Source organism: Coturnix japonica, chromosome 3 (genome assembly GCF_001577835.2).
Source record: "Coturnix japonica isolate 7356 chromosome 3, Coturnix japonica 2.1, whole genome shotgun sequence".
NCBI lineage: Eukaryota > Metazoa > Chordata > Aves > Galliformes > Phasianidae > Coturnix > Coturnix japonica.
The window spans coordinates 3,776,646-3,802,126 of NC_029518.1; the positions used below are offsets into that span (position 1 = coordinate 3,776,646).

Genomic DNA, 25,481 nt, shown 5'->3' on the forward strand with positions numbered 1-25,481 from the left:
AATCAAAATTGCTTTTTAAGCAGGAGGCCAATGATTGCTGTACTGCTGTAAAAGCTCGTGGAACCTGATAAAACACAGCTTTATAGAGAGTGATAATAGATAGCATCGAGATAATTACAGAATAAGTTTATAGGAACAGAAGTACATCCCCAAGGGCAAGGTTCTTCTGTAGGATTCTCTATGGGTATATAGGAACAGTCACACCCCAGAAGTCAGTCCACAAACAGATGGTAGGTTCTGAAAAGATCAGGAAACCAAGAAAACCAATTGAGTTGGTGAACTAGCAGGCTCCCTTGAGGATGTTTCATAGATAATCTTTTGCAATGCCTGTGATGAATTATCTATCACAACAAGTGCTCTGGAACCAGTTTTCATCTGTACACACATATCTGGGAGCATAAGTGCACCCAAACTCAACCACTTTCCAAACAAATAGAGCTAAGCCAGAAAAAGGGCATTTGTTTCAAAATTAGTGTATCTGATCTGTCAGCACATCCCTGTCTCCTTTCCTAGTAATAGCACTCTCCCTTCCTCTCAGTCTCATGCTGGCTGTGCTCAGATTTAGCCTTAAGAGAGCTCAGAATGTCCTGCCTCATGCTGTCATCCTTCAGCCACCTGAATATTTAGGCACTGCGATAGTGCAAGTTCCCGGGGACTCTTTTTTGATGAAGAAAAGCAGGCAGCACAGTAGGGTGCTGGGCTCCAAATATCAGGTTAGCTTAGAGTCACATTCCATCCGAGCTGTCAACATAGATATTTCCCCCACCGTCTCCCACGCCTTGTCCCAGGGCTCAGCACAGCTGTGGTGGGTGACACCAGCAGGCTGAGCAGCAGGCAGACCTCCAGCTGACACAGACATCAGCCTGGCAGGACTGAACCATGTTGCCTACATGCAGCAAAGGCTTCCTTGCCTGAGATTGGGGAGGGCTTACAGTCACTTAGTGCACATGGTCTGTGTTCATCCTGTCTCTGTCTGAACTGATTCGGGCTAAAACATTGTCCTTATCTTCTAAAATCTGAGCAGCTCAGCCTTAGCAAAAGAAGGGTAGAGCCTCATTCTATTGCTGAAGATGTTTAGGAGCTTCTTTATGGCTGACCTAAAGCTCTGTGGTGTCCTGAATGTAAGTCAAGACATAACAGCTGTCCAAAACCTAACCAGTTAAAAGCAACACTGGATTGAGCGAGCCCTAAGCTTTCCAGCCATGGTAGGGAAGCAGGAGGGATGTGCAGCTCCCCAGTTCCACAGGTAGCAAGGGCCAAAGTCTTGCTTGGAGGCCAATGATCTTCTCTTGCCCTGAATTTTTCACAGGTGCATCTAAAGCCTGGTACTGATCAATGCAGAGGAGATCATTAAGGAGGTTAAGACTGAAGGCAGCCTGGGCTGTAGTGGTTATGCTCAGGTCAAATCTGTGATCTCAAGGAACACACATGTCTGGCAAGAAGTGGAGTCAGGACCTCCTACGATGGTGTGATGGCATTGGTGGACAAAAGAAGGGCAACCGATGTCATTTGCCTGGACTTCTATAAGGCCTTTGACATTGTCCCACACCAGAACCATATCTCTAAATTGGAGAAAGAGGGATTTGAAGACTGGGCTATTCAGTAGATAAAAAGTTGGTTGGATGGTCACAGCCCAAGGCCAGGTTGGATGGGCCCTGGGCAGCCTGAGCTGGTGGGGGCAGCCAGCTCACAACAGGGGGTTGGAAGTATATGTTCTTTAAGGTCCCTTCCAACCTAAGCTATTCTATGATTGACGAGGGAGTATCTCCAAGTTCACGCACCAGGAGACATGCAGCCCATCTCCTGTGAGTGAGAACCGTGAACCTGAGCCAACTCACACAGGCAGTGCTGAGCAACTAAACAAAATAGCATGGGGAACGCTCTAAGACAACAGTGAATACACCACCATCACATGGTGGGGCTCTCAAGGAGAGCTGCTGCTAAAGCAGTACACATTTCTAATAATACAAATGTCTAATACTTACTTCACAGATCTTTTCCAATGAAGGGACAAAGAAATCATCGCAGACAATTGCCAAAGCATAAAACATATACATGGCCTGAAAAAGAAAAGAAGAGATTGTTGAGTCTGGAGACTGTCAAGCAAAGAAACCGAAGTTAGTACAGCACCCCAACTCATCTTAGGTTTGTCTCTGTATATACTTCAAACAGAAATTCTCTTGCAAGAAGACTTTCAGGGGCTCTCTGGGATTTAGCAGAAAGATCATGACATATTTATCCCAAAGTTCTATCAAGCTCTAGGAAACCGCCTGCACTTCATCATCATTATAAAGACTTCTTCTGAAAAACAAATCTCTGGATATTGCTGAGCTGCCCTTCACTTTCTGCTCTGATGTACAGTGCAAAGCTTTTTTATAGCTGTGCTTTGGGAAAGCCTGGATTCTCAAGGAGCTCCTTTTGAAATGCTGGCGCTCTGAAACAGGGGGAAGGGATCTTATCTTCTGCACCTCATCTGGGACAAAAAAGCCAAGTTTTAAACCCAAGCTTCCGTGAAGCAGGGGAAGCAGGAGAGGGCAACTGCATCTTCTGAAGGCCTGCAAGAGAGGCCAGAGCTCACCCCCTGCAGCACTCCTTGGTCTGACTATACAGCCTATCTATTACATTTGGCATCACTGTCAGGAACCAGAAAATGATCTATCTGCATAAGCCGCTAAAAAGCTGCCACAGAGAGATGCCGTGATACCACCCCAGATCTCATTCCTAGCAGATTATGGTATCAGCAAGCATTTATCTATTGCTGCATGGATGTAAAAGCACAAACCTATGAGAGATCCTTCAATTCTGGGCATATAAACAGAGTGGTGAAGCCCGGGACATTAAGCCTGGAACAAAATGCACTGCAGATGCTGTACACTGTGCCTGGAACAAGGGCTATAAAAGGCTGCATGCAGTGAGGCAGGAGAGAGGAACACCTGAGCTCCTTTCTCCATTCCCCTCCATGAGCTTGCTGCCAGGAGCTGCACCCAGTGCTCACATCCTTCCATCACAGCTCATGCTCCTGCATGTTTCCATGCACTGTGTCCTCAACACAGGGTCACCACTGTTTTCAGTGCACGTGGGTCTTGATTCTTCAGTTGTTTTCAAGATAGAGCTTCTCACCTGTAAAACTACCTCCAATAAGTGGAAGGAGCTGAGAGAAGTAGCCAACATTTGTAGGAAAACAGTCTCTTAATCCTATTGATTTGGACCTTTGGAATGTACACAGTGGCTATAAGATGTCCCATCTCTGCCTCATTTTGAACTGCCCACTCCATGCTCCCATACATGACTTCAGATGCCATGATGCAATCAGGCTGCTCAGCTGCTGACAGTGTTCTAACTGAGGCATGTATCAGCTCCACTGGAAATTCCCTGCAAGTCCCTGTTATAAATAAAGACTCTTTTCTACAGAGCCCATTAATTCCTGCTGTCTTTTCCCTTGCTTTTCACAGCAAAGAAAAAAAAACACCCCAGTGAAGACAAGAAGCAGTGTTCACTTCCCCATGGCTTTTGCTTCACCACCATTCCCATCTCATGATGATAACTCTGCTCACCTGGGGTTAACGAGGAAGTAAAAGGTGATCAGGTATCAGAGAACCAGAAAAATTACATTCAGACCACAGGCTTGCCCTTATCTATGAGGTTCTTGTGGCATGGATTGAACTGTTGTCTGTCCTCTATGCCTGTCTGTCTGCATGACACTGAAACAACGCGCCCAGCCCTCCAGCTCCAGTGCTTCAAGTTTATCACTGAAGCTCTGGTGCTAGAGGTATATCAGAGTATAATCTGCTGGGAGGGAACCTTGGGCATCACAGAACGACCAGAAGCAGCCTAGAGAGTGAAGTGGCCAAATCTCACTGAAATATAATGGATAGAAAGGTACCCAAATTTAGCCTAGATTTTTTAATCTGCTAATCACATTAATCCGCAGTGGGTCGTGCTGTCATTTTCCCTTCCCAAATGCATAGTAAAGCCTTTCAAGAACACTAATCTGTACAGCATCATCTTTATAAATTGAGCACGTTCTATTTGCCATAATCTACAGTCACAGAGCACGGGGCATCATATGGCTGCTGGGGATTCCTGCAATCTGTTACGATTGTGGCAGCCAAGTTCTCCTGAAGTGAGACAGAAAACAGAGCAAAAAAAGAAAGAAAGAGAGAAAATAGCACACACTCAGATCAAGTCCTTTCATACACAGATACGAAAGCTACACTGATTTTCAGAATGCACCATCACAAGCCAGAATGGCAATGGAATTTCCTTTCCTCTGTTCCTGTTCATACATCAGTACGCTCAGGTATAAGAGAAAGGGTAACATGTGGACAGAACTCAACAAGGAGTGGAAAAGTGAACATAAAGAAACTGGACCATGCCATCCCTCAGCCTTTTGAAGGTGAACACCAGTGCTGCTGTGCCTGCTGAAAGCTCGGAACCAAAGCCTGCTGGGTCAGGAGGATGACTGCGGGTTACTTCAGCATATTTTACAGCAGGCTGACAGAACAGATCATACTGACTTCCAGGCCTGAACGTTTATCTTTCATGATGTAATTGTTGTCACAATTCGGGTTCTGGCTGGGAGTCTTACTTAATTTATCTGGCTTGAGTTAAGTGCAGTACAAAGAGTTCAAATCCGTGGAGTATCAGCTTAGAAAACAACTTGGTTCCTGAGCTAAAACACTGGCAACTGCCCTTGGCAAGTGAACATATGAGGCCAATAACTGTTACTTCCTTGAAAGAGTCTTTTTTGTTTTGTTTGTTTTTACACAAACCAAACAAAGTGAGGTTTGGGCCAGCAGAAACACACCAAACATTACATTTTATGTCAAGTCAGACTGGTAAAGATAGAACACAGACATCACTCCAGGCTATTTCATGTGGTAAGAAGAACAAGTACCAGCAACAGGGCAGGCCAGCCTGTTCCATATGTCCAACATGGGCAAAAGCAGGCAGCGTGACTTTAAGACTTTGCAGCCAATTAGGTGGTTGAAACTTCCAAGTTCAGCTGTGGCTGTTAGTGCACCAAGCCTCACTTAGCTCCATCCAGTGAAACAGAAGACACAAAAGCCTTTAAATAGGCAATCTACTGAAAAGATGCCTTTTCCCCTTGATAGGACAAAGGGAAATGCTTTCAAACTGGAAGAGGATTGGGTGCAAGGAAGAAGTTTTTTACACTAACAATGAGGGGCTGCTTAGGACTTGTTCTTTTATCACTACATTTCCTGTGCCAACCTCCATCCTGGTGTCAGAACATGACAAGAACCTCATGTGCTCAGAACCTCAGGTTCTGAAAAGACAAGGGTGGATTTCCAGCCCAGAGCAGCATTAAGTCAAAGGAGGAGCTGAATGCATTTTCCTGATGCAGCACAGAACTGGCAGTAACAAGTGCAGGACCCACACCTACAACACTCAGATGCAAGCCTACCTTCCTACTCATGAGCTCCTTCTTATCAGTTAAAGATGCCTCAACTGAGAGATACTCATCTCTACATTTTCATTTTGGGAAATCTGCTTTATATCATGCTACCCTTCATGAAATAACCAGGACAGCTGATAAAGACATGACCTATATGAAGAGCTATTCCGTGTTCCACATTTTCTAGCAGCTTGTCTGTAAGAAAAACAATAAAAATAGTGCTTGTACATAATTCTTGTTCATAAAAATAGTGCTTGTACATAATTCTTGTTCATATTTTTCCAATAATCTAATGATCAAGCTGAATTTCGGATCAATTTAGCTACAGATCTAGAGATCACTCTGAAATGGGGTATCAATCTTAATAAAAGATCTGTGTCTAACAGATAATGCTGTAAACAGACTGTGACTCTCTTCTCAGACCCTAAGTAGGCAGACCCTGGTTCCTTCTTAATCTAACACCTGAAATCAGTGATCTAGCAGGGATGTTACCGTTTGTGCTAACTCTCCCTCTTCTCAGAAATGACATGAAAATGATTAATAGCAGTAAAGCAATCAGTTGATGAGCTACAAAGAACTAAATTAGCTGTTATAACTCCAAACCTGCAATATATCTTCAGCGGCCCACTTTGCATTTTAACTGAAGTGCTTTCAGCTCAGGCATTTCTGCTGACTAAAACTATTGCTGAACTGTTCCTGCCCAGTTTCTCTTAGGCTTTTAAACTGTTTCAGGGGGTTACTGTCATCTTTGTGAAGATCATGTTAAGTAATTCACCACAGCCTCACTGTGGGATCTGATGGGGAGTGTAATTTCCATTTTCACTGTCATTAAGCAGTAGGAAGAAGATGCTTTGGGAATCCCCTGAAAGGCTCTCACTTGCATCACCCCAAACATCCATGGTTTGATAGTGATAGGACGAAGGGGAATGGCTTTAAACTAAAATAAGGGAGGATTTAGGTTATTTAGAAAGAAATGCTTCACTCAGAGGTTGGTGAGGCCCTGGCAGTGCTGCCCAGAGAGCTGTGGGTGCCCCATCCCTGGAGGTGCCCAAGGCCAGGCTGGATGAGCCCTGGGCATCCTGAGCTGGTGGGGGGCAGCCAGACCATGGCCAGGGCTGGGGCTGGATAAGCTTTAAAATCCCTTCCAACCTGAGGCATTCCATGATTCTGTGACTCTATGAAATTCCCATTTCAGAGCATTTGCCCTCTGGTTCTTCAGTTTCCAATCAACAAGCTTTACCTTGATGTCTTTCAGAAATTAACATGAAAGCAGTAGCAAAGGAGAGACAGGAGAAAGAGAACAAGATTCAACCAAAACGAATAAAAAGATTTCAGCATGAAGTCCCTTTGATTCTACAGCCCTGTCTCCTCAAACCTGCAGAGAATACTTACTCTTTGCCTTTACCTTTTCCTACAAAATATATTTCCATGTACGCTCTAATTTCATCGGACGTTTGGTAACTGAAATGCTGGAGGGGAAAGCCAGAATTAGAGGTTGATCACCTCCAATACAATGACAACTCCTTCCAACTGAGACTGAAGCAGCAGGTTGCTAAAAGCTGAGAGTTGACTTCTTAATAAGCATCAGTTCTCTCTTGGACAACAGGTTACATTTACTCTGCTGAGAGGAGACAAAGCTTTTGCCATTGGAAAGACAGTAGGAAATGTCTCAGTAAACAGCTTTCATTCTCCTTCTGAAGTAGGTAGTTCAGTAGGCAGTTCACCTTCAATTTTTAGTCCTCAAAAATTGGCTTTGATATGTGTTAAAGTACCTTCAGCTCATTCAAAACTGACCAAAAAAAACCAAAACAACAAGCCCCCAAACCAAGAAAACCTCCAACAAAATAAAACACAAGAACTGAGGAAAAACAAACTATCTTGAGAGCAATTATGAAGCTCAAATCATAACTTGTAGTAGAGTGGAAAACAGCCCAACTTAGAGTTTACATATTCAACCTTAAGAGAACGCTGCGTGATTGCACTGCTACTAATAATGAAAAAATACAGCCCATATTTTGTCTCTTGTAAGCAGCCTGGAAAGGCACACATGGAGGCATGGATTCCACTGAGATTAAAAATGACTGCGGCAACTCGTATTTTTAATGGCCTCATTCTAAACTTATTACCGTAACTCTTAAAAATAGCTTTTGTGTTGAAATCTAAGAAACATGAGTTTACAAGGTAGCAGTATGCTGTTATAATCATCATATTCTGCAGAGAGTGGCTGCACAAGAGTTGTTTTTCATATACAGAGCTGAATTTAACTACATGCTGTTGAACACTTTAAGATCTCTTATAGCACTTTCTGTATCACCCACAGTAGAGGTACAAAGGGACAGACTTCCCAAGACTATGTTATGTGGTTTACACATTTGCTGTAGGGATCAGGAGCAATTGATACAGCTCCCTGAATCAGTGATAAGAGCAACCTTTCCCTATCAAAACACAAAAACTGATTGTTTGAGGCAACAAGAACCACAAGAGAGACAAATTGCCAGCATACAGTTTGCGAACAAACAAATGATGTGGGACCACAGGCAGGAGAAACCCAACCTGGAGCCATCATAGAACCATAGAATTACCAAGGTTGGAAAAGACCTTGAAGATCATCAAGTCCAACCGCAGCCTAACCAGAACCCTAACTCTAAAACCCTACACTAAATCATATCCCTGAGTACCACATCCAAACGGCTCTTAAACACAACCAGGGATGGCGATTCAACCACCTCCCCGGGGAGCCTATTCCAGTACTTAACTACCCTTTCTGTAAAGAAGTTCTTCCTAATATCCAACCTAAACTTGCCCTGGCAAAGTTTCATCTTATATCTCTAGTGGGGAAGCTGAAGATCCTTGGAAGACGTCTTTCTTTCCACTAACTGCACACTAAGAGCAGTTCAGGGTGACTTGTGTTGGATGGCATGACCTTGTCTAGTGGACTAATCAACTGGGCTTACATTTTAATTGATCTCCACTACCTTGAATGCTGACATCTCCAAGCACCCCTTCTACACTGCCTTGTTTGAGGCAGAGATCACACAACTCCAAGTCAAGAACTGCACGGCTTTCTGACTACTAACAGTTTAAAAACAGCACCTGTTATCATCTTCCTCCCACGTTTCTGAACTTGGAGGCTCAACACTTTCTAGAATTCCCCAACAAATCCAAGACCACTGTGCAGATGGTAAATGCAGAGTTACAACCTCTTCTGTATTATATTCAGGAAGAAAAGCTCATTTCAGCAACTTAAATACCTGGGGGGACTCTGGACATCCAAGTCAGAGACTGACTAGAGTGCTTTCTAGTTAGATGACAGTATGACTCAAGCATCACATATACATTTCTTCTACAGGCACCATCCTTGTCAGGACAAACAAGAACCTTTGCAGTGTCTTTCCAGGCCCACTGAGCTAGGCTGGCATCTTGGTCTCACCACTGTCTGAGATGATGGCTACTTCTCCCTCAGTGCTGGGGGAATCCTTGGCCCTCTGAGTCTCAAACTGGTAAAAAAACCAACTTTCTGGCCCTTATATATTTTGATAGAAGGTTGGGGTTTTTTTGGTCTGTTGTGTAACTTACCACGCATTAACATTATACTCAGATTAGTCACTAACACTTGCTCTCAGTCATGACTGAGAACAGAAGGGGAACGTCTGCATGCAAGAGCAGAAAACCCTGTGGGTAGGAAGCAGTATCAACTGTCAGTGAATATACTGAACCCAGTCCAAACTGATAGGGAAAGAAACACAGTGCCACAAAACTTACACAGATGACATGCAGGATGACAGCTCCATGCCTCCTGTCCTCGTTCGTGAAGATGTCATTGGGGAATTCATGGAGAGCTGCAAAAAAGAAAGAAAAGCCCAGATGCTTTACCACGTACTCAAAACTGCCAAGTGTGCTGTTATGTTACACAATGCAAGAACACCAGAGCATTCTGTGGGGTGGCAGCCCTACAACCACCCTGTGGGCCCATGCAGATGCTCACTGTTCCACCTAGGTGTCAGCTTAGCTTAACTTGTCCTCTGTCAATCAGCCATCTTGCTTACTGTGTAATTTGCTTCCATAGCAGCTGTGAGCTGTGTACCCAAAGACATCTTGGAGAGAGCAGATAAAGCCCAAGGACACACACTGCTCTTTCAGAAGAGACCAAGGGGAAACAGCATATTCACATAGATGCCAACAGGTCACTCCCAGAAAGCATTGCTAGCTTATGGTTTTGTACCTGAAAATGGATGGGATGGGTAAAGCAGAGGGCAGGGGCTAGAAATACTCCAAATAAGTAGGAGAATCTCTGAGATTAACACAGCACTGATCTGTATCCACAGCTACAGCGGGGCTCTGCATCTCAGCCTTTTACCTTAATGATGACACATACAACATCCTGTTGCATTGCTAAGGATTGGGGTTGGCTCTCTGATCCCTTACAACATAAGTGTAGAGAGTTGCAATTAGCACCACAGGAAAGCAGCACCTGTCTCATGTGAATGCACGTTGGCTTGATTCCTTCCCCCTCATCTGCACACACAAAATGCTTACTTTGAAGAGGCTGCCCGCAGCTGCCAATGCTTGGAGGCACACTATGACAGAAGTTGTTTCCTCTGTGGCTGCAAAGGGGACATCACGTGCCATTTAAGCCCATGCTTTGCTTTTCCTGTAAAGGCAGCCCCAGAGGACTGCTCATTTTGCTCCTCTCTACAGCTGTATTTCCCACGCTGTAAGAGCACAGCCGTCCCTCTGACTCTTCTCCTCTTGACACCGTGTCCTCCAGTGTTATCGTGCAAGTAACATTCGCTCATCCCTGGAAACACTGAATGCTCTCCACATGAGCAACAACATCCTCCCAGTGCTGTTCCTAACAGCACACACTTGGAAGCAAACTCCCTTTCAGCCTGCGTAAGGTTGCCAAGCCCCAGGTCCTTGCTTCAGCTGCAGACCCCCCCCCAAAGACAACAGCTATGTTCCACATGTGCAAAGATGGAGTTCATGGACTCCCATGGCACAGCCTGCACACTTCCCCAACAGCAGTCTTTTCCCAGCAGCAAACTCAAAGGGAAAGTCATTATTGTTCTGAATGAAGGATAGAAGTGTTCACTCTGCAGTTATGCAGCAGGATTCAGGCAGGACCCATGCTCTAATTAGCTGCAGAAAGAGCATCTGTTGGCAGAAGTGAACCATGAAAAAACTTCATGCAGAAACAATCATTTCAAGTGACAGTATGATAGAGCAGGAGAGGGAAAAAAAACACACAAACAGCACCCAAATCAGATGTTGCTTCACTCAGAATCAGCAGATCCCGTATCCAACCTCATTATTCCCACCATAAACTGAGGCTAACACAGGAAGTTCACCATTGCTTCTCTGCAATCCCAGTATCAAGACTCAAGGTCTCTGTTTCGATACAACCACGCTGTGGGACAACAGCCCCACTTGATGCAAACTCCAGAACTTCTTTATTCCAATCACTAGAACAAGCTTAAGGCCTTCAAATCACAACAAATAACTGCAATCATCTTCCTGTGACCTCCCAGTGCTGCACAACACCTTGCAGCCATTGGCTACCCTTGGGTAACTCAGGGAAGGGAAAAGGGGACGTGGAAAGGGGAAAAGGCAGCAGTTCACATGGTGAGAATGTAAAGGTGGTAACTCATTAGAGTTACCTCCTTTCACCTGTTCAAACTACAACATGGCACAGTTTGCAAACATGCTGAAGCTGTATCTGTTGGTGATACCGAGCATGGTAATCTAAATGCAACGTCCATCTTCTGTAATCCCCATCTTTAGCAGTCAGCATGGGCAGAAGAAATGACCCATACACACTTTGTTGCTTATGCTTCTCACGAGGCACCCTCCTAACAGCAGCCCACGTTGCCAGAGGACACGGTTCATTACTATGGTGGAAAATTAACTATATAGGTCCTTTGCTCCTGCCTGAGGAGGTAAAATGCGCCTTGACCTGTGTAGATACTGTAAGCAGCTTTCTACAAGCCTATCCAGTGCTATGAGCCAACTAGGAACATGCAATCAGAAGACTCACAAACCTATTGTCATCAAATGGGACCCTGACCATCACTGAAAGTAAACAAGGATCGCTTTTACCAGCACTCTTGTACAGAAATGGGCTGCAGATAACATCAAACAGTGTTTCTACTTACACAATCCCACTGGAGCAGGTCTTATAGAATGTCAGAATGTTATTTGAACAGAACTCTTGCAATGGAACCGAGCTGTGGGTAGGAGCTTTACCCAGAAGCTGCTGTAAGAATACGACTATCCCCAGATCCTTGTCTAAGGGTCCTAATAAGTCTTCTGTGCATGTGATACTGGGGGGTTCTGTGTGTGTCTGTGGACTGAACTTGGGGATGGCCCCATGTACCCACTATAACACACTCCAAATTACCACAAACACCAACTAATTGGCAAATCTTTCTCACCAAATATTGACATAAATGAACTGTCTGGTCATTCTATGCTATAGCCATCTTCTCCACACAAGCTGTAGTCATCAAGTACCTGCATTAGCTCATCACACCGTTAAACACAATAAGTTACTGGGCTGATTAACCAAGAATCAGAAGAGAAATGAAAAACTGTTTATAGAATGGCGTGGTATTAGATGTATTGACTGCTGCCCAAGGGATTGACAATGTGCAGTCATTAACACTGATTGCTGTGCACGTATTCCTGATGGTTCCAGAAACACAACTCATATGATGACACAGATGAAGAATCCAAATCACTCAAATTGAGCAACCAACAAAATATTGTGTCTATATCTAGTTAGCCTCCATACCCGCACAGGAGAGGAAATGGTTGTCAAATATTATCGGGTTCTGTCTTATTTGCCCTATTAATTGCTGCTCACTCTATTGCTTATGTGGCATTTGGAAGCAATGCACATCAGCTGCCTTCAAACCAGCCATGTCTCAGTTCAAGCCATCAAGTGGTGGAGCATACAGCAAAATACAATCCTCCCTAAAGGAGGCTCGTAGTTCACCCTGGCTTTCTCACCAGGTTTAATGCACTAGAGTCATAAAGTCTTGGAAATGACAGACTAACAAGCATCCAGGAAAACCAATGTCCCACTATGCTAATCCAGAAAACAGCTCAGCTATTAAGTTTGTTCAGCGTACCCTCATTAAGAGCAATATCTTTTTGTTAGATTTGCAGTTCTCGTTCCAAAGTCAAGTAATGGCTATAACAGTTGAAAAGAGCATGCAATATAATTGGATAACCTTTGTTGCAAAGTTGTTGCAAGTCATTTAAAGATAAATTACTTTCATTTACTCAAACGCTTTATTACATTTCTGGCTGTTAATTGGATTATAAAGCACTTAAAGACAGTCTGCCAATTAGGTTGCAGGCATGGCTTTTGGTAATAAACTGAAAAGCAAGTGCAAGGAGGATGTTCTGGCATTCTGAGTGTTCCTCAGTAATTCCCATTTGAATTGCTCAATAAAAGCTAAAATAACAGTTTTCTTCTAATGGTCACTTCTACAGCCTCGAGTTGGAAAAACCAAGCTGCTTTTTCCTGGCTTTCACATCATTGTCATGAGTAAAGCTTCAGCAATTGGAATTTAATTAGCAATTCCATAGATGATTAAATGGAAAAAGAACGCAGCTGACTCTCACAGCTCCGCCGCCTACTAAGCAGTAACTGAGAAAGAAGGAGCTACATCAGGTTCGCTACAGACACAAGCAAGCGGTTTTGCTCAGGAAATCCTCCTCACCATTCACCAAACCATAAGACACTGCAAAGGAAACACGGGGGAGTGTGTTTGTAGCCGCACGCAGAATGGTTTGCTAACACACATGCATATGCTTCTCTTCCCCTTGCAGCTGCTGAGAATTCTGTCTCTCAGCAGACAGAGCCAGAAAAGCCAACCCCTTCATCAAGAGCCTGCACTTGTTCAAGGAGACTGAAATGCACCTAAGGTAAAAAGCCTGCAGGAAATAAAGGTGTAAAAACAGAATAGGCTGATAGCTCTGAGAAGGAGACGGGAAATCCCAGCCATCCCTTCTGGGCACAGCAGCAACATCTTCATACTTGCTCAGGTTCAGGTTCCCACCCCATGCTGTAATGAAATGTACCTCCTTAGCTGAGAAAACCGCATGTGTTCATCGCTCCAAGACATTGTCTGAACACAAATGTTCTTAGTGGCTCAGACTGGAATCTGTGCAATTACAAAATAATGTCTGCCAATTTGGAATCCGCTGCATTTTTATGAGATGCATCAGGTGCAGATGAGTACGGATAAGAGCAGAGCTCTGCAAAACACTGGTGCTCCCTTCTGCAAAGAAATAAAGGGTGCCTCTGCAGCACCACTCTAACAACAGCCACTCTATTTAGATAGTATAGAAGCTCATAGTTTGTTATTCTGCCTAAAAGAGCACCCAGCTTTTATAGAGGACATGGGCAGATTTTGCCAGGCTTATTTTGATCGCTCCAGAAAAAAGCCAAACCAACTCTGTCAACAAAACCAAACCAAAAATGGCCTAAATGACCCTGCAGACTTTGCAGGCACTTGGCAAACTGCATGGGCTTTATGGCTCTAAAGCAAGGGCTTCAACCTCAGCACTTCCACTGCTGTGTCCCATTTGGTCACAGAGTACGATGCTAGTGCCATGAGTTCTGCTCTTTGGCATTGGATGGGGACCTGGAGGAGCAGAGGATGTCCAGATAAGCAGCATCCATCACAACGCACCCAAGCACAAAGCAGCATCAGACCCACAAGGATAACGCCCTACCTGCTTCCCCTCCAGACTAAGGAGGAAGACTGTGTACCCAGGCTTGATGGGGGGAAAGTTATTTTAGTCATAATAGAATGAGTTGGAATACATTCTTGTCTTTTTATTCTAAATCAGTGAACACTTCATTAAAACCGGAACCCTATTCAGCCTTGGCATTAGCTGACTTACAAAACACTCCGCATTTCCACTCTGTTCAGAGGATTTGCTGGCACAATACAGGTTGTGCCTGTCAGAGCTGAGCTCCTTCAAGGCAGCTCACATGCTGGGCCAGGACAGATGCAAAGAGTAAATGCTGCTGCGTTCTTCTGTTGGGTATCAGCAGGAAGTTAGCCCTTCAAAAGCCTTTTCCATTCAATTCCTTTCCCTCACATATCTGATGTTTCCATCCCTGAAGTGTCTTTCAGTGATGCTCTCAAAGCAATGGGAAGGGCATGTGGTGCCCAGTGAAAATCCTGGGCTTCCATTGAAATGGCTCTACTGAAGGAAGCTCCTATCCTAACAGGCTGCCCCATCCCTGGAGGAGGTGCCCAGGCTGGATGGGACCCTGGGCAGCCCAGTCTGCAGGGGGGAACCAGCCCATGGCAGGGGTTAGAACTGGATGGGCTTTAAGGTCTCTTCCAACACAAGCCATTCTACAGTTCTATGTTTCTGTCTCTGTAGCACACGTTCCACATCAGTCCCAGTCCGTGTCCCAGTGCTGCTGAGATCAGGCAGATGGAATGAGACATGGCCATTCAAAAGGGATGAGAGGAGTACATGGAAGAGTAACCTCCTATGGGTTTCCACAAGGAAATCTATCTACTTCTGTCAGCTTTCCCTTCAATGCCTATTTGTGTCTATTTGAATAAAAGGAGAAGTGGAAGGTGTTTTTTTTGGGGGTGTTGTTTGTTTTTAAAGGAAAAACTCATCTAGATCAATAGTTCCCAAAGCTTCAGCATATGCTCATTCTGAAACAAATACTCTATGCTGCTGGCCAGGAACTGGCAAACTCTTGGGAAATCTGCCATGGCTTTCACAGAAGCAGCACAAACAAGGATGCTCAGTCTAGGCAATCAATTAGCAAAAAAATCTCCCAGAAACTCAAAACTTCTGTTCATTTTTTCACTCTGTCCCCACAAATCTTTCATGGCCAAAGGCAAGTCACATCAGTGCTAAGCACTACAAACCCTAAGCAGCCTAGCTTTTATTACTATATGGGATTCCAGGATGACTACTGTGTCCTGCTTAGCTGCTTCTTTCCAAAGATCTCTTTCCAGGTTGCTGCACATCCCATCATAGGATAGAAGATAAGGCTCCAGAGTAACATCCCTATGGGCAAAGGCACCATCCTGTGTGTTGTGACACTTCACCAGGGTTGGCTCTTAGCAAGCACTGTGCATTCAAATAGCAGTCTCTGTATCTTCGCAGTAATGAATGCTAATTGCCCCAAATTAAACATTTATGATGGATGTTCATGCAGCAATGAGTTTAAGCGTGCACCCACTTTAGTTACTGCATGCTCATTTGCTTGCACAGAGGGCTTGTGCCTAACACAAAGGATGCTGGGGTCACACACATTGAACAAAAGAATGTTTAAAACCTTTCCAGACTGGCTCTTCAGCAGTGCTCAGCACAGAGCTGGAGTGTCCCAAAAGGGATTCCCGCTACAAATCAGTGCCACAGAGTCCATCACAATGACCAAAAGCTGAGTGCCTTTCTGCAGCACACCTGTGGGATTCTGGGTCACCCTTAAGGCCAGAGAGAATAAAGGAGGAGGTGCAGGGTAAGCCTGCCCCCCAAGAAACACATGCTGATTTGCACCAAGGTATCTCCAAGAGCAACTTGCTACTTGTTTGTTCTACATGCACATACATCACTATCACAAGCAGCTACTACTTGCAGAAGGAAATGCAGAGGCATTGGTTATAGATCTTGCAGAGGTAAGCACAGCTGGCCTTGGACCAAGGTATCTCCCTTGACAAATGCAACACTTACACAAAATTAAACGTTATCAGACACACTGTGGTCAGAAATAACGAGCACAAGGAAGGTTCTCAGCAAAAGCATAGCAAAAAAAGAATAAATCTCTACCAGTTCCCATTTCTAAATGAACTGCTAGGAATTCCTAATAACTTACTGGCTTAACTACAGCTATTCCAGACTTCATGGACTTCTTTTGAATGCAAATCATTCTTTCTACAGCTTTCTTTTGGGAAACAGACATTTATATATAGGTTGCTCCAAAAGTAATGCCTCCCTTATTTCCATGGAAACTACTACAGATAAAAAGGGCACAGTGACACTGATTGACAGAGCACATTCTCAGCTACAAAACACTATTTGTCAACATAGAATCATAGGATAGCCAAGGTTGGAAAAGACCTCCAATGTCATCCAACCCAACCATCACCAGTATTTCCAAACTAAATCATATCCCTCAGTATAACGGGTAGGTACTTTTGAAACTGCTCCCAGGTACACAGAGAAGGGCTGTGCTTTTCCATAGACAGGTATGACTTCAGATCTCCCTGCAATGGAGCCATATTGCAGCATTTCTTTCAGCAAGTTGGTACCTTCAAACTGGAAACAAATGGGAGGATGACACCTTTGCATCCTTTGTGACTGCAGAAAACCACACAAGCATTGGCACAGGCTCCCCAGGGAGGTGGTGGAGTTAACACCCCTTGAGGTTTTCAAGAAAAGGGTGGATATTGCAAAGTGACATGGCTTAGAGCACGTGTTGATAGCTGGTCTAGATGATCTACTGGTCATTCCAACCATGATGATTCTGTGGCTCCAGTTTTGCCTATTTATACTTGTGTATATGTCCTTGAGCCAAAAAGGACTTTGGAAGCAATACTCCAGATGTGGCCTCACCAGGGTAGAGGAGGAGGATCACCTCCCTCATCCTGCTGGCTGCGCTCTTCGTAATGCGCCCCAGGGTACCACTGGCCTTCTTAGCCACCAGGGCTCAAGGCCGACCTGTTGGCCATCAGGACCCCTAAATCCTTCTCCACAGAGCTCCTCTCCAGCAGGTCAGCTCCTAACCTGTACTGGTACATGTGCTATTCCTCCCCGTATAGTAGGCAGGACCCTACACCTGCCTCACTGAACCTTATCAGGTTCCTCTCCACCCAACTCCCAGCCCATCCAGGCTTTACTTAATAGCAGCACAGCCTTCTGTTGTGTGTCAGCCACTCCTCCCAGCTTTGTATCACCAGCAAACTTGCTGAGGGTGGACTCTATCCTTTCATCCAGATTGCTGATGAAAACATTGAACAATACCTTGAATGATGTTGGCTGTACAGCCCAATTCCCAGCACCCACCCCAGCCCAACAGCACATACTGCTTGCACAACCTGCCCACATGCTCCCAGGCAGAGACACCAGGTCTACCCCCATCCACAGGTGCTCCAAAGCACCCTCAGCACAGTGACTTCCACCTTGATGCCCTCCAACACCACCTTAAACACAGCTTTGTCCCAAGGATTCAGAGCTGCATGTGGGCTTGAAATGAAGGGGATGTTTCTCCATGATTCAGAACCCAAACTGCCTGCAGTTCACACCATCTTTCCACTACGGCTCCTTGTCACTCCAGACAAGTAGAGGATGGTTGCCTGCCTTGCATTTCACCCAGCCTTCACTCCCCAAGGACAGCTGCCCAGTCCAGCTGCACAGCTGCCACACGCTCCGCTGTCCCCATGCTGTCACTGCAGGGATTTGAAGCCCACAAATGAATTTCAGCATTTAAACTGTCTGGGCGCATCTGCGCAGCAACTCTAATACTCTTTAAGCTCCCTCAAATTTCTAAATGCTTAAAGCTATTACAATCTCTTTGTTATTTTACGTTAGGCATCCCATTAACTATTTTCTTACTTTGATGTAATCAGCGTTTTACATTATGTGGAGATTAATTCTGGGCAGTGAGGCCAAATGGCCTGTCCTTTCTGCAGAAGGGTCAAGCTTAGAGTAGAGGAACCCAGTGCGTGAGGCACAACTGCCCCATCCCAGTGCAAGAGCCACCATCCTCTCTTGTGCTGGGCTTCATGTTGTGCACGGCCACACCAGATCACCAGTAGAGCTCAGTACCTGGCATCCAAACCATGGACGGGAGCACATCGAGGTGGTGCGTTTCAGCAGTGGTAACAGCAGCAGTGGGTCACCTCTACTGGTACAGATTTTTATGAGCATGGCATGCAGGCTCTTGTTCATCGCTGGTGAAAATACACAGTTAATGGTGGTGACTACGTTGAAAAATAGTATTTTGCAGCTAAGTATTTGCTCTATCTGACAGCGTTATTGTGCTTTTTTTATCTCTTGTGATTTCCATGCAAATAAATAGGAGGCATTAATTTTGGACTGATATACATAGTTGTTCAGCAGCTCCTCAGTGGTGATAGCCTTTGCCTTTGTCCACCCACCCCTCATCTCTCTGCTTCCCTGCCTCCACTCCAGATGCTCATTGAGGTATAAGTCATACTGGTGCATAGAGTGATTTATACACCGTGGTGCCAGTGGTATGAGCGTACTCCCTCTGCCTCTGAACCTGTTCCTCCGCAGAGTAAACATCTGCAAGGTTGATGTATGAGATCACCTCGCAGAACACCCTTTTAGAGGTGCTTCTTTTTGTTCTGGCTACTTTACAGGATGAAAGACTGTGTTTCTCCAAGTATGGGACCCCGACATTTATTAAGATTTCTCCTTTAAGTTTACGTTCCAGACACACAAACTATCTGCTCTCTTCCCGCCCTCAGTCAAAACAGAAGCAAAGCTATCATCTCATTTTTCCATCTCAACGCTATCATCGGCAAGGTACTTACATGCTTAGGCTAGCTCATTTTAAATAAGCACATTTAGCAATGCTTATTTACGTTCTTCAGACGTCCATCTTTTTGCTCTTTGCATCTTAAACTGGGACTGAATTTCCATTCCAAGATGGCAAAGTGAAAATGATGAGCATAACTAATACATCTATAAGAGGGAAATTAGAGTAATCCTTTAGTCTGATGGATTAATGCATGTGCATTAAAAGGAAATTCATAGGGATGTAAACAAGCAGCATTCACTTGAATGAAAAAGATGATTGCTGTAATCTATCTCGCACCTCATGCCCAGCATAGGCAGCACTGCTGAAGCAAATGACCACTGACAGCCAACACAAACCTATCTGAAGAGGACCTGATTCTCATAAACACATTTACTAACCCGTGAACAGGCATCTTTGTGGCATCCAAATATCCATTTGCATACATACCCCCCAACATTGTTTGCACACGCTGCAGAGAAGTTTGCAGCCTAAGCCTCTTTGGAAAAGCAAGCAAGGAGAGATTTCCAGGTGACTGTGCTTTCACACCTGCTGGCTGTTGTTGTGCTTTGTTTTTGCAGACACCTGAAGGAATTAAGCACAGACCCTTTGCAAATCAGAACAGTGCAGAAAACAGCGCTAACACAAGCTGGCGCCACCTCAAGACAGAGTGAACTTTGCCTACGCACAATATCAACTCCACCTATGTCAATATGAGCGTGCTCACTGGTTTCCTTCGGATTTCATCCCATCTTTTGGGGTCTGTCTCCAGTTTATCTGACTTTTGATTACCAGCCTGTTCTTCCAAGCATACCAAGGGCCCTCAGAACTCCACACCACCTGCACAGCCAGCAGGTTTCAGCACTAATGGCTGGAGTATGACTTAATCCCATTCTTCAGCCACTGCACTGTGAATTTCATCACATTCAGGCTCAACTTGGAGGCTTCTAAGTTATCTAACTACTCTGTCACTAGTCCTTTCCATACTTCAGGCTGAGATTTGGCCATTTTTCTTCACCTTACATGCATTAATCATGCACTTGCCAATGGCCATTTTAGCTAAGACTGATACGCATGCTGTCCCAAGAAGCTCAATAAATCACTTTCTAAAACCAGTCTGGGCTCCCATTTATAGAGATCTTGGGCACTCCAGCACAGCCTAAACAGAAGGATGCTCTGTTTCCTACGTCTCAACTTGAATGTCACAGGAATAGGTTCAAGAGACTTCTGCCTGCTTCCACTTATCACCTTCCCTAGAGGAGCTCTGTGCTGTTTAAGAGGACTCAGCCAGGAAGGGTGAGCTGTCAGAGCCCAGCTCCTTGGGAAACCCAACATCAGCTTCACTTTGAGCTGCCATGACTGCACCCTTACCCACAGAACAGCTGGAGCACACTGAGCTCTGCACTGTACTTTCCCCTGCTCTTTCACTTAGAGGCTTCACCTTTCATCATCACTTTGTTCTATCAGGTTTCTACATAGAAAAATCACACAAGACTTCAGTGTTTGGCCTCTGGATAACTCTACTTACTCACTGATGAACTCTCTCAGCTGGAGGAGCACCAGAAAACCCACAATCCAGCCAGCTGACATGTGAGAGCACAGTAATGCTGTGATGGGTGCATTCAACTCTATGCACACGTTCATATGTGTGTGTACCAATTCACTGGCTGGCAGTGAAACACAAAATGACATGTTTCATTTAGCCATCTATAAAAAGGTCCTACAGAGACTACATCTGTAGACGCATCCCCAGTAATACACCCACCTTTATCTGTCCTACCTAGAGGAGCCTTAGGATAAAGCAGGACCAACCCACTTAGTTTTATACAATGATTATCAGGAAAATGCGAACAAGCATCACACGCAGATGAAGCAAAGCACTCAGCAGGGACTTCTGCAGGTGCATGCTTTGCTTTATAGTGACAGACAGGCCTAGAGCCTAATCTCTGGCATGAAAATCATATCAGTCAATGCCACCATAATAACCATACATCAGAAAGACAACACTGGCTTTAAATAGGTACCAGCAGTTGCAGAAGACAAGGCACTTCCAGAACTCCATCTCCGAAGGGCCTTTTATCTTTCTCAGAAACTGAAAGCCCCTAAATATAGGACTAGTATTAAAAATTCATGAGCTCCAGCAGCTATTTATCAAAGCCATGGAAATAGGATATTTCCATGATGGTGAATGGCTTGACAGTCATTACTAATAAGCAAACGCTCACTTCATTACCATTTTAGAACGGAAAATTGCTAACGAAGTTCAAGGAACAGAGCGTTATCACAAGGAGTTAGCGTTAGGTTTTGCTACAAAACACACATTATTTCTGCCATCTGGATGCCTCATGCTTATTAGTCCACAAATGATGACAGCCACACCAGCCTCGCAGAGACCTGGGCGCTGCTCTGCAGAGCTGAGTATCACTGGGTACTCCTCTCCACTACCCAGGCAACACTTAGAGCATCACCTCTTCTACAAACTCCCTAAAAGCTTTTCCCTGAGCACAGCCATGCTGCAGGTGGGGAGAACCCACTGCAAATGTGCAGTACCACCCTGTGCTGATTGCACAGCAGCAAACAAGCAGGGAATGGGTGTGTGCTTCTGTCTCATGGCAGCTGTTATCAAAGGCAGCTCCTTTTACCCCCATTTGCAGTCTCCTTTCAGCTTGATCTGAAAGGTTTAATCAGAAAACAGCCTTCCTTTTCATACAGAAGAGGTAAAAGAACAGCTCCTTTATCTTTGATTTCTTAGTTCTTTTGTCTCTTTTGAATACACAAATTCCTATACGCTTTCCATACTGATATGGAAGCAATATCAGTGCCTACATACAGCTCAGTAAGACCACAAAGTCCCACACTGGCTGAGGTTGGTCCACACCCCAGGAGATGCTCAAGTCCGCACTCAAGGGATGGAGAGATGCCACCACCTCTCTGCAACATACCAAAGGATGTACATTGTCAAAGGTTGATGTTACAGCAAAAGAACATTTTCCAGCCTTCTATAGTCCATATTAGCAAAGTGGGAAAAGCCAAACGCAATTCACTGCTTGTTTCTAAGCCTGAAAAAGAAACAAGGGAAAACTCCGTCCTTGTTCATAAATTATACAGTCAGTGCCATTTCTCCCTTTCTTTTTTCCACCCTTTGCAGCTTCCATACTGTGAATACTGTTCCAAAACAACATGTAAATGTTACCAAGAAACGTCAAGCTCTGGTACTAACAGCTGTTATTTGAGAGACCTTATTTTAAATGCTTCAGCCTTTTTTCCTTGTAGGTATTTTTGAGGCACCCAAGGAAGAGCTCTCTGTGGCTGATGATAACAAAAGCATAGCGCTATTCATAGAAATAGTTCTATTTTGGGGATGATTCCCTCCAGGCACCGATGTCCTTCTGAAGAAGCAACTGCTACAGGGAAGAACCTCAGCTGGCATACACGAATCCCTCACTATAGACTTCAGGGGGTTAGGGAAGAGAAGCCCTGGGTCAATAGCTGCGTGACCCCCCGTGTCGTTTTTCTTTGGCTAAAATGTGAAATTCAAATGCTGAAACCCTAAGCAAGATTATTGAATCAGACTTAAGGGTTTGAAAACTTGCTTGATCGACTCCTCGATGCTGCAAGCCCCACATCTGCCAAAAGCCTGTAAATCCCTAACAGCAAAGGACAATACAAAGCGTGATTTACAGCCAACAAGAGGGAAGGGAAACTGCACAAGTGCCACAAGCAACTCTGCTTGCAGAACTCCTTGTCTGCACTGAGGTGTTTGGTGCAGTATATGGCACGTGCTGGGGGTTTGTATTGCTGCTTGCTTGTATTCTAACACTACGAAATTCAGGAGGTAAAGCAGAGAAGCTGAAAGAAATAATTGGGCAATGGATTTAGGAGCACCACAATGAACCAAAGCATATGTACTTATCTGAGCTCATAACCAGCTACATGTGCATCAACATAAATCTAAACACCATTCAGCAGCGGGCTGAGGCACGTGCTTACTTTTAAGCACATAAATACTCTGAAACTGCTCCTAGCCTTAAGCATATACTGAAAGGCATTTCTATATCAAGGCTTCACGGGATGTGTGGGATATGGCAATGTACTTTTCCAGGTTTGTACAAGGTTCAGCTTCCAAACAAGCCCAGAGGTACCCTGCAAACCCCAGACCCTCCACCAGAGAAGTATTGGCGGTCATTGGGAACAGGTCACCTCTAAGCTAGGAAATAGCTATAATCTGTCACATAGGCAAATTCCACAAGTGGTCTTTCAGCCAGTTAAAGGCACAGCTCAGGTGACTGCCTAACCAAAGGGATTTCATTCAACTTAGTGCCAATTACAGGGAACTGAGGTTCCCATCCTAGAAAGGACTTTCCATCCATGTGTGGTTGTGTATTTCCAGGAAGGGGTTTTCCTGGCAGAATTTCAGCCCTGGAGATGAAAGCACACAGTCAGCGAGTTCTATACACAGCGAGACCCACAGACCTGTAATTCCCAATAGGGATGACTCCACACAGAATTCAGTTCCTCTTTCTTTAGAGAAAAATCAAACAGGACAGAAAAAGAAGAGGAAACTACAAGGGCAGCTGTAATTACATGTAAATCCCTACATGGGCAGGACTATTTTACATGTGGCTAGAGAAAGGACCATCTGTTTTACGAAGATAGTAAGCTCTTTTTTTTTTTTTTTATTCCAATTATATTCTTTTCCTCTTCTCTCCCCCCGTAAATGGAAGCATTGCTCTGGTAATATCGAGAGCCTTAAAAATAAGATTATGTTTTTAAATGAGAGTCTTTAAAGTGGGATTATACCTTTCAACAGCCAACTAGGCTTTCAATCAGTTTCAGAGGATATGCTTACAACTTCATTATTCTAGAAGGAGCCGCATTCACGGAGCAACAAATTAGAAGCATTCACATGATGGCAGACCAACTTAAAGAAAGTCTTCCCCTCTGACTTCTTCTCCATACACAAAAGCACTCTGGTTTTCTTCCAGTGAAAGACCACCTTTCTTCTGTGAAAAGACCACTAGGATCATCCATTCCAACCCCATCCCACCCCACTGTGCCCACGTCCCTCATTGCCACATCTCTATGGTTCCTGACCACCTCCATGGACGGTGACCCCACCACTCCTGTGCAGCTGTGCCACTGCCTCACTGCTCTATGGGAGAAGGAACTGTTCCTAACAGCCAACATGAATCTCCCCTGGTGCAACATGAGGCCATCCCCAAGTTTAAGTACTTCAATAGAAAGGCCGCGTGCACCATGGAGCACAAGGCAGTGTACTGCATATAGGACAGAGCACACTGCTTGCATTTTTTGGGCTGCTTTCAGCAGCTACGATGACTTTGCTCAGGGCCGCATTTGGAAAGTTCACACGGTGAGAAACTCTTGTCATCCCAAATAAACTAAAAATTGCATTTGCAATGAAAGGCCTTGATTAAAATTGGCATCTCTGAATCTCCTTCTGCCAGCAACCACATTACTTCAAAGAGAGACACTTTATGACAATCACAATATGGAAACCTCAGCAAGGAGGCTCTGAATTGGATCCACACTGCTGTAATCTGAGATGAATACAAAACTACAAGGGCTGCTCTGAAAGTAATGCCTCCTATTTTATTATGCTGGTCCATGATGTCAGTAGCCTTCCAGTACTTGAAGGGAGCGTATAAACAGAAGGAGGAATGGCTGTTTATGAGGGTGGATTGTGATAGGACAGGGGGGAATGGTTTTAAACTGAGATAGGGGAGGTTTAGGTTAGATGTGAGGAAGGCTTCATCACCTCCAAGCTAAACAAGCCCAGTTCCCTCAACCTTTCCTCATAGGAAAGGTGCTCCAGCCCTCTGATCATCTTAGTGGCCCTCCTCTGGAGTGAAAAGCATCCTCCTAATATCTAACCTAAACCTCCCCTATATCAGTTTAAAACCATTCCCCCTTGTCCCATCACTGTCCGCTCTCATAGACAGCTGTTCCCCTTCCTGTTTATACGCTCTCTTCCAGTACTGGAAGCCCCCATGCCTTCAGCATTACTCCACAGCAATCACTGCATGGACTGGGTTCATCTTCAGGATGACACAACCACCCTTTGGGTTTATGTCCATTCAATGCTGAGCAATGAGCCACAGTGAATGTGCTTTTTGGGGTCCAATTAGAAAGCAAAATATTGCAGGGATGTTGTCAATCACCTAACAGCAGAGATTTATGGTATTGCTGCTACCAACCCTGCTAGAAGAACCAGCAGCACTTCTACAGCAGGTTTGGAAGAAACAGACTATCACCGAAGAGCAGCTGCGTGTTAGTAAGACTGAAAGCTATGGGAAATCCTGCATGTTCCTACCAAGTTGGCTGGGCCTACAGACGCTTTACTGCACCTGGAATAAAGGTCTGTGACTACACAGAGCCAACAACCAGCCCTTCACAGCACCCAGATAGACAACACATGTTGCTATTTAAAGCCAAGCAGAAGAAAGATCAGTCTAGCAATAAAAATACCACCCACTTAAGCTGGACCATCGTTACTGCAGGAAACTGTAGTGTTCC

General features: G+C 44.7%; 1 protein-coding gene across 2 annotated transcripts in view; it reads right to left on the reverse strand.

Moving 5' to 3' along the window:
* Positions 1-25,481, reverse strand: part of SLC24A3 (solute carrier family 24 member 3) — a 102,753-nt gene that overhangs the window by 32,936 nt on the left and 44,336 nt on the right. For both annotated transcript variants that reach the window (XM_032443439.1, XM_032443440.1), the window contains exons 3-4: positions 9,179-9,255; positions 1,986-2,060 (exon numbers count right to left, since the gene is read on the reverse strand). In XM_032443439.1, the coding sequence (XP_032299330.1) occupies positions 1,986-2,057 (72 nt within the window). In that variant the 5' untranslated portion in view covers positions 2,058-2,060; positions 9,179-9,255. The remainder of the gene's footprint in view (positions 1-1,985; positions 2,061-9,178; positions 9,256-25,481) is intronic.